This window comes from Callorhinus ursinus, unplaced genomic scaffold, assembly GCF_003265705.2.
Source record: "Callorhinus ursinus isolate GAN/ISIS: 27379988/994484 unplaced genomic scaffold, GSC_fseal_2.0 scaffold606, whole genome shotgun sequence".
Lineage (NCBI taxonomy): Eukaryota > Metazoa > Chordata > Mammalia > Carnivora > Otariidae > Callorhinus > Callorhinus ursinus.
The window spans coordinates 1-13,337 of NW_027397661.1; the positions used below are offsets into that span (position 1 = coordinate 1).

Sequence of the window (13,337 nt, forward strand, 5' to 3'; positions counted from 1 at the left end):
TGCTTCCTGCAGAGGCACCACTTCCACAGCTTCTCCTGCTCAGAAGCCTTCGTCCTGGTGGCCGTGGCCTATGACCGCTGTGTGGCTATCTGCCGCCCCCTGCGCTACCCTGTCCTCATGACCTCGCGCACCAGTGCCGCCCTGGCAGCCTGTGCCTGGCTCCCTGCCCTCCTCCTGCCCATCCCCGCAGTGGTGCAGACTTCCCACTTGGCCTTTGACAACACTGCTCCCATCTCTCACTGCTTCTGTGACCACTTGGCTGGGGTCCAGGCCTCCTGCTCTGACACCACGCCCCAGACCTTCATGGGCCTCTGCATCGCCATGGTGGTATCCTTCCTGCCCCTTCTCCTGGTGCTTCTCTCCTATGCCCACATCCTGGCTGCAGTGCTTCGCATCAGCTCCCGAGAAGGACGCTCAAAAGCCTTCTCCACCTGCGGCTCCCACCTCCTGGTGGTTGGCACCTACTACTCATCCATTGCCACAGCCTATGTGGCCTACAGGGCTGACCTGCCCCTCGACTTTCACATCATGGGCAATGTGGTGTATGCTGTCCTCACCCCTGTCCTCAACCCTCTCATCTACATGCCGAGGAGCAAGGATGTCAAAGCAGCCATCACCAGTAAGGCATGTCCCTGGGACTCAGGGCATTCTGAGAACCCCTGATCCTTAGACGTTGCTAATGCTGCTTCCAGGATACCAGTGTGCTAAAAACAGAGAATGCCATCAAAAAAGTTTCTTGAAGGGAAGAATGACCTAGAGTAGGGCCCAAAATATACCATTGAGACTTCCATTTCCCTTAATGATAGACTAGGTTATAAAATCAACCCTTCTGTGGAAAGGAAAATGTCAGATAAAATAGAAAGATTATCTGCTTAAAAGTGTCAAAATTAGTGCCTTCTTAGCTCAGTGGGCAGTGTGTCAATCTCATAAAAGTATCAAATAGAATTTTTAACATAAGACTAAAATAGTAATAAAGATGAGAACACAGAAAGGTTAGTTATTAAGACATGAATAGACATATCGATCAATGGAACAGGAGAGCCGAGAATCAGACCCTTAAATATATGAACAATTGATATATGAAGGAAATGACATTGCAGATCATTGTAAAGATGGAATTATAATAAATGGTATTGGTGGGCGCCTGTGTGGCTCAGTTGGTTAAGCGACTGCCTTCGGCTCAGGGCATGATCCTGGAGTCCCGCGATCGAGTCCCACATCGGGCTCCCTGCTCAGCAGGGAGTCTGCTTCTCCCTCTGACCCTCTTCCCTCTCGTGCTCTCTATCTCTCATTCTCTCTCTCTCAAATAAATAAATAAAATCTTAAAATAAATAAATAAATAAATGGTATTGGTACTATCAGGTATCCATATGTCAACAAATGAAATTTGTCTCTTAGCTTAAGCAAACACAAAAAAAGCAATCTCATTAAATACCTAAATATGAAAGGCAAAACTATTTTTATAGTTTTCTCCTATATAGGAGACTATAGTCCTCATCTTGGGATGGGGAGATATTTCTGAAGCAAGATTTTTTAAAAGCTCTATGCCTAGAAAAAACAAAAGATAAATTTGACTGCTTTAAAATGTAAAATTTCTGTTCATCGAAAGACACCAGGAAGAGAGTGGAATGCTAAGCTACAGAACAGAAAATTATTTGCAATGCATATAACCAACTAAAGGACTCAGGATTCATCCAGAATATATAGAGAATTACTTTAGGTCAATTTTTTATTTTCATTTTTTAAATTTTTTTTAGAGATTGTATTTACTTATTCGACAGAGAGATAGCGAGAGAGGGAACACAAGCAGGGGGAATGGGAGAGGGAGAAGCAGGCTTCCCACAGCAGGGAGCCCGATGCAGGGCTCGGTCCCAGGGCCCTGGGATCATGACCTGAGCCGAAGGCAGACACTTAACCCACTGAGCCACTCAGGCGCCCCTAGGTCAATTTTTTAAAATAGTCAAGTCATTAGAAAAATTAGCAGAATACTTCACAAGCAAATGTTCAATAAATCTAAGAAAACATGCTCAACCTAGTAGTAACAGGAGAGGTGCAAGTTACAACAATGAATACTTACCACTAGAAACACATCAAACTGGCTAAAATGTCAAAGTCTGCCAATACCCAAGTTGGCGAGCATGCAGGTTGATGGAGCACTCGTATACTGATAGTGGGAGTGTTTATTGGCATAACCACTTTGGAAAACGCTTTATCACTATCTTATAATGTTGAATATACACATACTGTATTATCTGGCATAGCTGCATTTCTCTAACTTGTAAAATGTTCATAAGATGTAGCACTGTATGCCGATAAAATATGAAGGAATTACATATACACACAACATGAGTAATCTCACATGAATAGATGAAAGAATCTAGTGTTGAGTGGAAGAATCTAGTGTTGAGCAAAAGAATCATGACTCAAAAGGATATATATATGATTCCAGTTATATAAAGTTTAAAGACAGGCAAAGCTAAACTACATTTTTTATCAATGCATACAGATGTCATACACTGTGAAGAAAAGAGAAGACATATTTATTATTAAAATGGAAAATCAGGGTTATTTCTGTAAGAAAGGGAGAGGGTTGTGAATTAGAGAGGGGCACCAAGGGCTTTATGAGGAGTTGTCAGTTTCATTCTCTTCCCCTGAATGGTGGTGACACGGTATTCACTTTACAATTAAGCTGTATATACAGACTTTATACATTTTGACTCCATGTGAATACTCTATTTTATAATAAACTCTTACAAGGCATCATTCCATCGGGCAGAGGCTGCAATGGTAGCTCTCAATGTGCGGTCCAAGTCTTTTCCATGAGTAGGATGTCTTGTGGTGTTTTTCATATTCAGAATAAGCATCGAGCTGCTGAATATAATTTTCTCTGTTTTTCCATTCACTTAAGAAGACTTTAATTAGCCTTTGGGAGGTGCTAGACCATGTGGTAGAAGCTAGAGGCACAGAGAGAGAGATTGGGACAGTCGCTGCCCTCAATTTTCTTACAGTCTAGTGAGGAAGACAGACTCGGGCAGAAACAACACAGTGTGGTAGGTGCCGTATCAGAGGGAAGCACAGGGGATGGGGGGAGCATAGAGTTTGGTATTTAATCCAAGATAAAAATGTCTCCCATAAATACTTTTAACCTATGGCACCTGCTACTGCTTGTTTGGGAGTCCTCATGGAGTTAACGGCATGGCAGATGTGGACTGATTGAACAGAAGCCCCAAGCTGCTCCCGTCAGAGAAAGAGAGGTTTCATTCTAGAGCTGACCAGAATGTGGGATGGCATCCCTGTTGCTACCTGTCATGGGGTGTGATTTTTAGCTTGGACAAGAAGTGGAGTTTATGCTCAAGCAAACCCAGAAGCCTGCCACTCATTCTTCAGGAATGCTGCATGTCAAAAAAGGGTCTGGTGTGGGCAGAACTACAACGCACCCCAAAAAGGCAGGAAGGAAAACCACTCTCAGAAAAGTGAATGGCGCAGGCAGTGTCATTCTTGTGGCATATGTTAAAGGAAAGAAAATCTTTCTTAGCAAATTGTAATAAAGATGTAGCATGCGATGGGACTTTAAGCAAGGGCATTAGCGGAGAGTGAGAATTTCAGCAAATAGCAATGAACATCTTTTAAAGTCACAATGATAACAATTTTAAGTCAAAATTATGAAGCAAAGCATTTTTAGTGAATTCTCATCTCCATTTCTGCTCCCTCCACCTGTTGCCTGCCCTTTACAAAAACTGTTTTCATTCATTTTTTTGGTTTTTCTTTCCAATATAAGCAAGCCCATATACTTACACACATATGTATAACATATAATTATGGCTATGTTATATCTTTCTTAGAGAAATAGTAGCATACTATAAGACTGTTCTGTTCCTTGATTTTGAAAATTCAATCAGCAGTTGATAGAGATTGTTTCCGTTTGAGCAAAAAAAAAAAAAAAAGTGGTGGTGGGAGAGGGAGGGGGGCATCGCTGGAGTGACCAGCTTTACGTAGGAGCACGAAGAATTCTTCCATAGGAATAGGTGGGAAGACAGAATGAATGCAGGCACAGATGCTTGCAGGTGGGTGGTTGTGGGATGGGACTCTGGGCACTCCTGTGCACTCCTGATTGGCTGGAGTGACAACAAGAAGAGATATTGGTAGATTGAGGAGGGGGAAAGTCATCTGGAAGAGGAGATGAGGCAACAAACCAGAGCCATATATGGGATGACTGCCTGCCAGAATTAAGGTCTGTGGAGTGCTCGTATGTTAAGTTCAGATAAGGTACACCTACATCAGGAAAATACTTTCTTAAAATCCATCTCACTTCTCCCTAAGGGTGCAGGGCTCATCTGGAGTCAGGGTATGTGGGACTGATGTCCCAGTGTTACTGATTCTTCCCAGTGGAGATTTCTTTTTTTAACCAAGCATTAGGATAATTGCATAAGCCAACTAGTTTTCAGGCAGCAATGATCTGATTTTTTTTTAATCTGATCATTTATCTGTCCTCACAAGTGGCTACCTATGCTTCTTGTCAAGAAAATAAAATCTGTCTGCTAAATGACATAAGGTCATTTATATATCAAGAACATATATCATGAACCCACTATGTGGTGTATTTTATATCTCAATGTTACTGGGAGAGGAAGGAAGAAGAAACACTAAAAAAATGATTTCTAAAATGTCAAAAGCTACTTTAAAACCCTTCTAAACTCAGTTACAATATTGAGCTCTAAAGCTGGTTCCACTTATCATTTACACATAGTGAAAATATGTAGTCATGAGATTATGATTCCATTACAAGAACGATATTTATGGTAATACCATTTCCTCTGCATTAATTTCTTATATTCTTTAAAAAAAAAGATTTTATTGACAGAGAGAGAGAGAATGAGCACAAACAGGGGAGCAGCGGAGGGAGAGGGAGAAGCAGGCTCCCCACTGAGCAGAGAGCCCGATGCAGGGCTCAATCTCGGGACCCCGAGATCACGCAGACGCTTAACCGACTGAGCCACCCGGGCGCCCCAATCTTATATTCTTGATGCTAAGTAAAATGCTTATAGTATGCTAAATTCCTATTTTGTGCTTTCTGTTTATATTTCAAACAGCGTGGTTTACTTTAATTTCTTTTATCCTCCTCTTATATATTCTCCAAATATATTCCCAGAATCATCCACACAACCTTGTCTTAGTTCCACCTTTGAAGCCACCATTATTACTAAAGTAGATATTTTGGTTCCAAGCCATATGTATTTTAAATAGCCTGCCCATTTTTCTATTCTACACATCTTTAAAGTAATAAAAACTCTATCACTGAATGCTGCTTCCTCAAATATGTGGAAATTAAATAGCACACCTCTAAAAACCAATGGGTCAAAAAAGAAATCACAAGGAAAATCAGAAAATATCTTGTAGAAACATACCCAAAATCACAGGATGCAGCTAAAACAAGTGCTTCAAGGGAATGTAGAACTGTAAATACTTATATGAAAAAAAGAAGAAAAATCTCAAATTAATCATCTAATGTTATTAGATGATTAATTTATTTATTAATACTCTAATTTTTACTTTAAGAAATTATACTTTTATAATTTTTCTTTAAAAGCAAACTTGGGGCACGTGGGTGGCTCAGCCCTTAAGCTTCTGCCTTCAGCTCAGGTCATGAGCCCAGGGTCCTGGGATCAAGTCCCGCATCAGGCTCCCTGCTCCGTGGGAAGCCTGCTTCTCCCTCTCTCACTCCCCCTGCTTGTGTTCCTGCTCTCGCTGTGTCTCTCTCTGTCAAATAAATAAATAAAATCTTAAAAAAAATAAAATAAAAGCAAACTCAACTCAAAGCAAGCAGTAGGCATGAAATAACAATAAAGATTAGAATGGAAATAAATAAAAAGGGAATGGGAAAAATAGACACAATGAAAACTGGGTCTTCAAATACATCAACAAGACTGACGAACATTTAGGTAGATTGACTAAGAAAAAAACGAGAAAAGACCCCCAATTACCAAAATCAAAAGTGAAAGGGGGAACATTACGACTGAACTGCAGTTCATGATGCATTTATGAATGCATCATGTCAAAGGAAGAGACCACCACACCACACCTGAAAACAGAAGGCTGAACTTAACCACCAGCTTAAGCACTGGGAATGCTCCAGTGTATGGTTCTGAGCGACCCCGGGGAGCTGATCTCACACAGGGCTATGGACAATGTGGAGGAGAGGGGTTGGTGGACCTTCAGCGGTGCTGCTATTGAGGGAATGGTTTGCCTTTAGTGGTGGTGGTGTGGTTACTGGGGCGAGGGTGTTGCTGGGTGGCTGACGTTTAGACTGATCAGCTTTTAGGAACATGTGTATTAGTGAGAAGCTGTCGTTGGACAATTAAACTGGTTTAAAACAAGTTCTGAGGACTATTTTTTACCCCCATGGCTATCGAACATCCAGTCATTTCCTAGAAGCCTGAGAACATTTTTATTCTCAGAGGTAATGAAGTAAATCATACTTTATCCCCTAATGTTATACTAGGAAGTCTTTAAGTGTTGGCTTTTTACAAAGAAATCTCAGCCAACAATTTAGCTCACCTATTTTGGCTCACTTTTGGAGGTAAAACAAAATAAAATTAGAAACTGAAAGGAATCTAAGTCATGGTTTCTGTTTGTTTTCTCCGACCTACTATAGTTCAAATGACTGTTGCGCTCTATGTAAGCTCTTCCCACCAATAACCCAGTCTTTTCGTTAGTTTCATCGGACACATCCCCAAAAGACTTTAGTCCTTCTCATGCTGCCAAAAGGTGGCTTTGGAGGTTTGGGGATTTTTTCTTTGTTTTTTTTTTTTTTTTTGAAGATGTATTTATTTATTTTTAGAAAGAGAGAATGCGAGAGTGGGGAGGGGCAGAGGGAAAGGGAGAAACAGAATCCCAAGCAGACTCCCCGCTGCGCAAAAAGCCCAACGTGGGGCTTGATCTCACGACCCTGAGATCACAACCCCATCCAAAAGCAAGAGTCTGACACTTAACTGACTGAGCCACCAAGGTGTTCCTGTTTTTTTTGTTTTTAGGTACAAACCTGGTTTTTAATTTTTTTTTAAAGTATAGTTGATGCACAATGTTACAACATAGTGATTCGACAAAGTCTAGACGTTATGCTGTGCTCATCACATGCAGCTACCATCTGTCGCCATACAACACTATCATGGCTCCAGGTGTTTATTAAGAAGGTCTGTCGTGTCTGAGCAACAGAAAACAGAACAAAAGAATCCACTTGACAGTCCAGTGATTCTGCAGGATTCTTTGCCTTTAACTTGGGACTGGTTAGATCTTCTCCCCTAGAAAAACCTTCAGCTTTTACCTTTGTGGTCCTGAAGCAAAGATCCACATCTACAAATTTATCCCAAACCAAAAGTCCTCCCTTCAGTCGGAAGGAGTAGATCTGGAGAGGAGGAGATAGCACAAAAAGTTCTGGTTTGTTCTTCAGAGAAATTTCCCAAACCATCTTCAGTTCCATCATGAAGTTCCTTCGATCAGAGGGGGCTACAGCCTCTGCTGTGCCATTCTTTTGATTTCCCAAGAAGCTGCCAATGTTCCCAGGATGCCAACTACATCCTGCAGTTGTAAATCTACAGTCAGCAGACATCTATTCTGGAAGTCTCTACTGTGGGCTGAAATGAATCGCTCGTGAATGCTTTTCCCCTGGTTCTGGGCAGAGCATCAGGCACGGGTCCCGCAAGGTCATCTCAGTCATTGCTGGGCTTTGGGTGTTCTCAAAGTCTCTGGGTTTGAAGTTGGGATGGTCCCTGTGCATGCATGTCCTATTCCATTTTAAAATGTGCTTGCTGCAATGGATGAATCCCTAAACTCTACCTCTGAAACTAATAATACACTATATGTTAATTAATTGATTTAAAATAAAATACATAAAATAAAATGTACTTACTGCTTGCTTGGCCCAGGAGTTCTACTTCTAAGGATCTATCTGAGAGAAATATCTGGGTACCCATCCCCAAAATGCATGTTAAAAGGACATTAATTATAATATTGTTCATAATAGCAATAATTGTGTACAACCTAGATGTTCATTGGCAGGGAAATGATGAAATAATCCATGTCATATCCATACTATGAAATACCAGATATGAGATAAAAAGAATGAAGTATGTCAGACAGAAAGGTTCCAAGTTGGAATATAAGTGATGCCATAAGGACAAAATGACTTTATTTATGTTAAAGGAAAAACAAAACATTCCCCCCACCCACAACACACACGCATGCTTAGCAAAGGTCTGGAAGGAATACACCAAATCATTACCTTTGGGGAAGGGAGGGGAAATATGAGGAAGGGCTGGTGTGAAGAAAGCATTCACCTTTTACTCCATAAATCTCCACATTGCTTAAGCTATTTTACAATGGGATCTATTTATTACCTGTGAAATTTTAAAAATTGTATACAGATCAATGAAAGAGTGACAGAGTCAGAAACTGAGAGCTATGGAGCCAAAGGGAGGAATCTGACAGACTGAGGTCCAAACCGATCTATGATCCTGCTTGAGTCCTGCCTGAGGCTGGGGCACAGAGCCCCTCTCCTCACGTTCTTCCCACAGAACCTTTGCAAGTCCCTCATGGAACAGCTGAGGGAGTGTGTCCCAGGGGTGCAACAGGGTTTTCCTATTTTGGTTTATCAAAATAACAGCTCTCACTTCCTGAATGTTCACCGTGCCCTAGACACAAGCTCAGCAACTAAACCTTCTCAGGAGCCTGTGGGATGGGCAGTGTTGTTATACCCTTTTCACAGGCAAGGACCTAAAGGCCCAGTGAGGCTAAGGGATTTGTCCAAGGTGACATCCCTGGAAAGAACTGAGGTCTCCGCCATCGGTTGATGTGCTGCTAAACCGCTGAACTGGAACTGGCATCTTGGGTCCAAGCTTGGCCAGCAGCCACTCATGTGACCCTGGGCAAGTCACTTCCCTTCACTCGATCTTTTCCTCAGTGTCAAATAGCGGGGACAATCCTGGCTCTGCCTGTCCTCCCTGGCTGTTGTGGGGCCAGATGGGAAAACAAGAATCAAACTCTTCCGTTGCTGATAAAGTTCTGGGACCCAGGAGGGTTGTTAATGACGCTGTTTCCATTACCTGCAAAGCCCAGGGCCAAGTCCCCCACTCCACCCTAGGAAGTTGTTCCCAGCTGGCGGGCGTGGGGCCCCTTAGGGGAACCAACTTAAGGGAGAGGGCCCCAGCAGGCCCTGACTCCGGGGTTTAATGGGCTCTGGCCCAGCTCCTTCCTGGCTCTTCCCCCAGGGCCAAGTGCGGTTGCCGTGACTCTACAGAAGACACCAAGGTGGATCAGGCTTGCAGGTGAGCTGGGCCGGGGGTGGAGTTTTCCAGAAGTTGGCGAAGGCTGGAGTGAACGGACAGGTTCAGAGAGGCCGGGGATGTGTACAGCCATAGTGAGGGTCCCAGCGTGCACCCCCGCTCTGTGTGGCCCTGGGCCAGACACCCTGACAGGACGGGCAGGGATGGGCAGTCACAGGCAAGAGGCTGATGCTTTTGTGAGAGAGTTTCTCACAGAGAGGCAAGGTCAATGACCATGAAAGAAATGGAAATATTTAGTGAGGCATCCGTAACACTATGAGTCACAGATGAGGGAGTTGCCGTTCAGAGGGAAAGTGGAAAGTGGTGAGGCCAGAATGGAAACGCAGGTCGTTCTAGCTCCAGTTAGTGAGCCCAGAGGCTATCCTGCACACGTATCCTGCTTCTTGGCTATGGGAACGGCACAGGATCGTTGAAGTATTGTGGGAGGTTGGTGTGGATTTAAGAGTTGTGGTGAAGCGCGATGACACAGTGACCATAAGGACCGAGCACGCCACAGGGCCCTCACTCTCCCTCCTTAGAGCCTGGGGCCATGAGACGGCCATCCTGACCCCTCGCTGGGCCAAACACAGAGGGCGTGCTCAAAAAGCCTAGCTGAGCCAGAGGAGACCATCTCTTCCAAAGCCGTCTTTTACAGGTGGGAAAACTGAGGCTCAGGGACCCACAGTCACAGCCCTTGAGAGGCAGAGCTGGTCCAGGAGCCAGCACTCTTGGTTGCCAGGCGGCACTCAGGCCTTTGCAGCAGCCTGGCTCCAGAACATCCTCTGCTCCCCCCCACCAGCCGTGGCCTTGGACGAACCCTCAGTTTCTCCTTTGTTCAAGGGGCATAACCACCCCCTGGCAGGGTTGGATGATGAAGGAGAGGATGTATGTAAAGTGCAGCATCCAACTGAACATTCTAGTGACTGGGTTTTCTGTCCTTTGTCCCCCACCAGCACTGTTAACTCGTGGCTCATAGATCATCCTGACCAAGGAAGTTTCCCCTAACAATACCTTTGGTGTCCTTAAGCACTGAAAACACCCCTGTAATACATATTCAAAATAAACTCCCTTCATCTAAACCATAAAATAAATGCAAGGAAGTCCAGAAAGTTTCTGATTATTAGCCTGATGCTACATCAGTGCTTTTCAAACACATCAGATACTAAGTTTTTGCAAAAACATTTTCCAGTGCTCCGATCTAGCTGGTGTCTAAGCACGTGCTTTATCTGTTGCATAGATGCATTCTGACAAAACAGAAGTTTAGGGAAGGGAAGTGCCTCAGTGCCTTCGGGGTGAGCAAATAAATCTTACTAGTTGGTCTGTCCCGTGGCCCCAGGAGGGAGGGCAGCTAGGGCTTTTGCTGAGTGATCCCTGGCTTCAGGGGATAATCCAGCCCCGCTGATAGTCTAGTTCTGGTTCTGTCACCCACTTACTGTGTGACCTCGGGCAAACCACAGCCCATTTCTGAGCTGTGTGCCCTATCTGTGTAAGAAATGGTCAAACTAAAACTGTCTACTTGCTAATGACCCCTTCATGCTGACGGTATGATTCAGCAGCCACTCAAGGCCTATTGGGAAAGCTGCATTCTGGCTCCTGTCTCTGGAGCCCCGAGCTCCTGGTGAGGGTGGTGGCTCACTCTGAAATAGAAATAATTAGACTCCATTACAGCCCTGCAGGTGCTCCGGTCTGGTGGAGCCACAGACATAGAAAGAGACAGAGACACCCCAATATGATCATAGTGATAACAAAGGAAAGCACAGAAACCCTGAAAGCCAGAAAAGAGGGCCCCGAGCCAGCCAAGACCAGCGAAGCTTCTTGGGAAGAGGGAGCATTGAGTTGAGTTAGGCAGAAGGACAAGGCAAGAGCAAGGAGTTGCCATGTGACTAGAGTGAGAAGGAATAAGGCTGCCAGAAGAGCCATCTTGGACGGCAGGCTAGGGGGTCATCTTCTATCTTGAAAAATCCTAAAGAACACCACATGGGAGCCAGAAAACTGGGCTCAAGACCCGCCCTGGCTGTGAACTTCTCAAGGCTGACCTTGAGAAGACACTCTGTTTCTGGACTTCAGACGCTGCATTTGCCCTCCCCACCACCGTTGTTGGATAGACGCAGGACAGAGGAGGGGGGATAGAGGGGTACAAATGGGCTTACTGGCTCTGAATTTTTGCACCTCAAACCCCAGCTCAGCTTAACTCAGTGACCACCAGTCCCAAGTCAATTCCTCTGAGCTATAACAACATGTAGGCAAATGCAGTTGGCACCAGTTTGGGGTCTGAGGAAAACCTGGTGACTGGCTGAGGCAGTTTGAGTCTGGTGGTCTGGTTAGCTGAGAATTAACTCTTTTCAGTTGGGGTGTAGCAGTTTTGCCTTCCTGTCTGGATACTGTGGGCTGACCTTCAGAACATTTTTTTTCTTCCAAGGAAGCATTCACAATGGAGTGGTCTGTTCTATGTGTCTTTTGGAAATACATTTTACCAGCCTTCACTCCCTAATGAGAAACCAGGCCACCCACCACTCTAAAAAAACTAAAGAACAAACTGGAATTTCTTTTTTTTTTTTTTCAAATTGAAATTTCTGATTGTGGCTGCCAATATCAGCTTAGAAATGGAGAAGAAAAAAGAAAAAATTGCCCCAATCTCTTCCCACACGAAAACTTCCAGATTGTCCAGGGAACATGATCTAGAGAGTGAGAGTCCTGGTCTAGGAGTCTGAGGCCTGGGTTTTCTGGTCCTCGCTCTGCAGCTGACTGGCCCTATGTGATCTTGGGCAAGTCCTTGGCCTTTTGGTCTATAAAGAAAAAAGCTGGCTGGACATTTTCAGGTTTGGTATTCTTATGATTCAATGACATGAGAGAGGTTTTAGCACAAGTCAGAGAAACAGGACAGTTCTGGAAAAATCAAGGAGGGAGTCGTTTTAGAAATGGTCAGGGTTGAAGAGGCAATGATATAAATGTGACCATGGACTTGCTCCTGTGTCGTTTATTCAGAGGGACATCCCAGTGTATGAAAGGAATCAATACGCCCAGTCGGTTGAAGGCCTCCAGTTCTGTGGGTGCTCGGAAGCACATATTTCCCCTTCCTTGACAAGGGGAGCCCCTGGGGTAGGGGCTTGTGCCTTAGGCACTATCACAAAAATACTGTGTTCGTCTCTGCAACAGTGGACCCCGAGACCCCTGAGTTTCCAGTATACTGTAGCACCTCCTTAGCTGGGGCTAGGGAAGTCTACAGGCTAGTATTCATCAGAAACCCCTGCTCTGCAGCAGCAGCAACTGGGAGGGAGAGAACAAATCATATCACACAGAAATGCCTTCCAATCTCTGTCTCTGCCACTGGGTAGAATATGCCTTTAACTCTGACTAGCATCAGCAAGTGACTTCTCCAACAAAAGGCATCCTCTGCCATTCCTTTCATTGTAGTAGGACAAAAAGCCATACACAGAGGCAAGATTTAATATATTCAGTTGTGTTTGTTTGTTTGCTTGCTTGTTTAATTAAAGTATAACTCAGGCATAATAATGCCTATAATATTAGATACAGATAGAGATCTAGCTATAAATATAGCTCTAGCTCTGGATTCAGACACCAAATACACAGATACAGATACTGATGTACATACAAATATAGATCTATAGGGACACCTGGGGGGCTCAGTCAGTTAAGCAGCTGTCTTTGGCTCAGGTCATGATCTCAGGGTCCTGGGATCGAGCCCCATGTTGGGCTCCCTGCTCAGCAGAGAGTCTGCTTCTCTCTCTGCCCCTCACCCCTGCTCGTGTTCTCTTTCTCCCTCTCTCAAATAAACAAATAAAATTTAAAAAACCCCCACAAATATAGGTATATAGATGTGGATAAATCAGCTAAAGATATAGCACATTTCCAGCAACCCAGAAGGCTCCCTTGTATCCAGTCCGGTCAAATCCCCCCACAAAATTTAGCTAATCAAGGCTTGAGATAGGTTCAGTTTCAGTTTTCCTAAGATTCAGTCTAACTTTGACTTGCTCTTGTTCTTAAGGTATGGCCTCCTGG

General features: G+C 44.1%; 1 protein-coding gene across 1 annotated transcript; it reads left to right on the forward strand.

Annotated features, from left to right (window-relative positions):
* Positions 1–3: 3 nt before the first annotated feature.
* On the forward strand, positions 4–3,906 carry LOC112818898 (olfactory receptor 2AT4-like; the record flags this gene model as incomplete). Its single annotated transcript, XM_025865978.1, has 2 exons — positions 4–619; positions 3,845–3,906. Coding segments are annotated over 2 exons (678 nt in total), but the record flags the coding sequence as incomplete, so codon positions are not given.
* Positions 3,907–13,337: the final 9,431 nt, after the last annotated feature.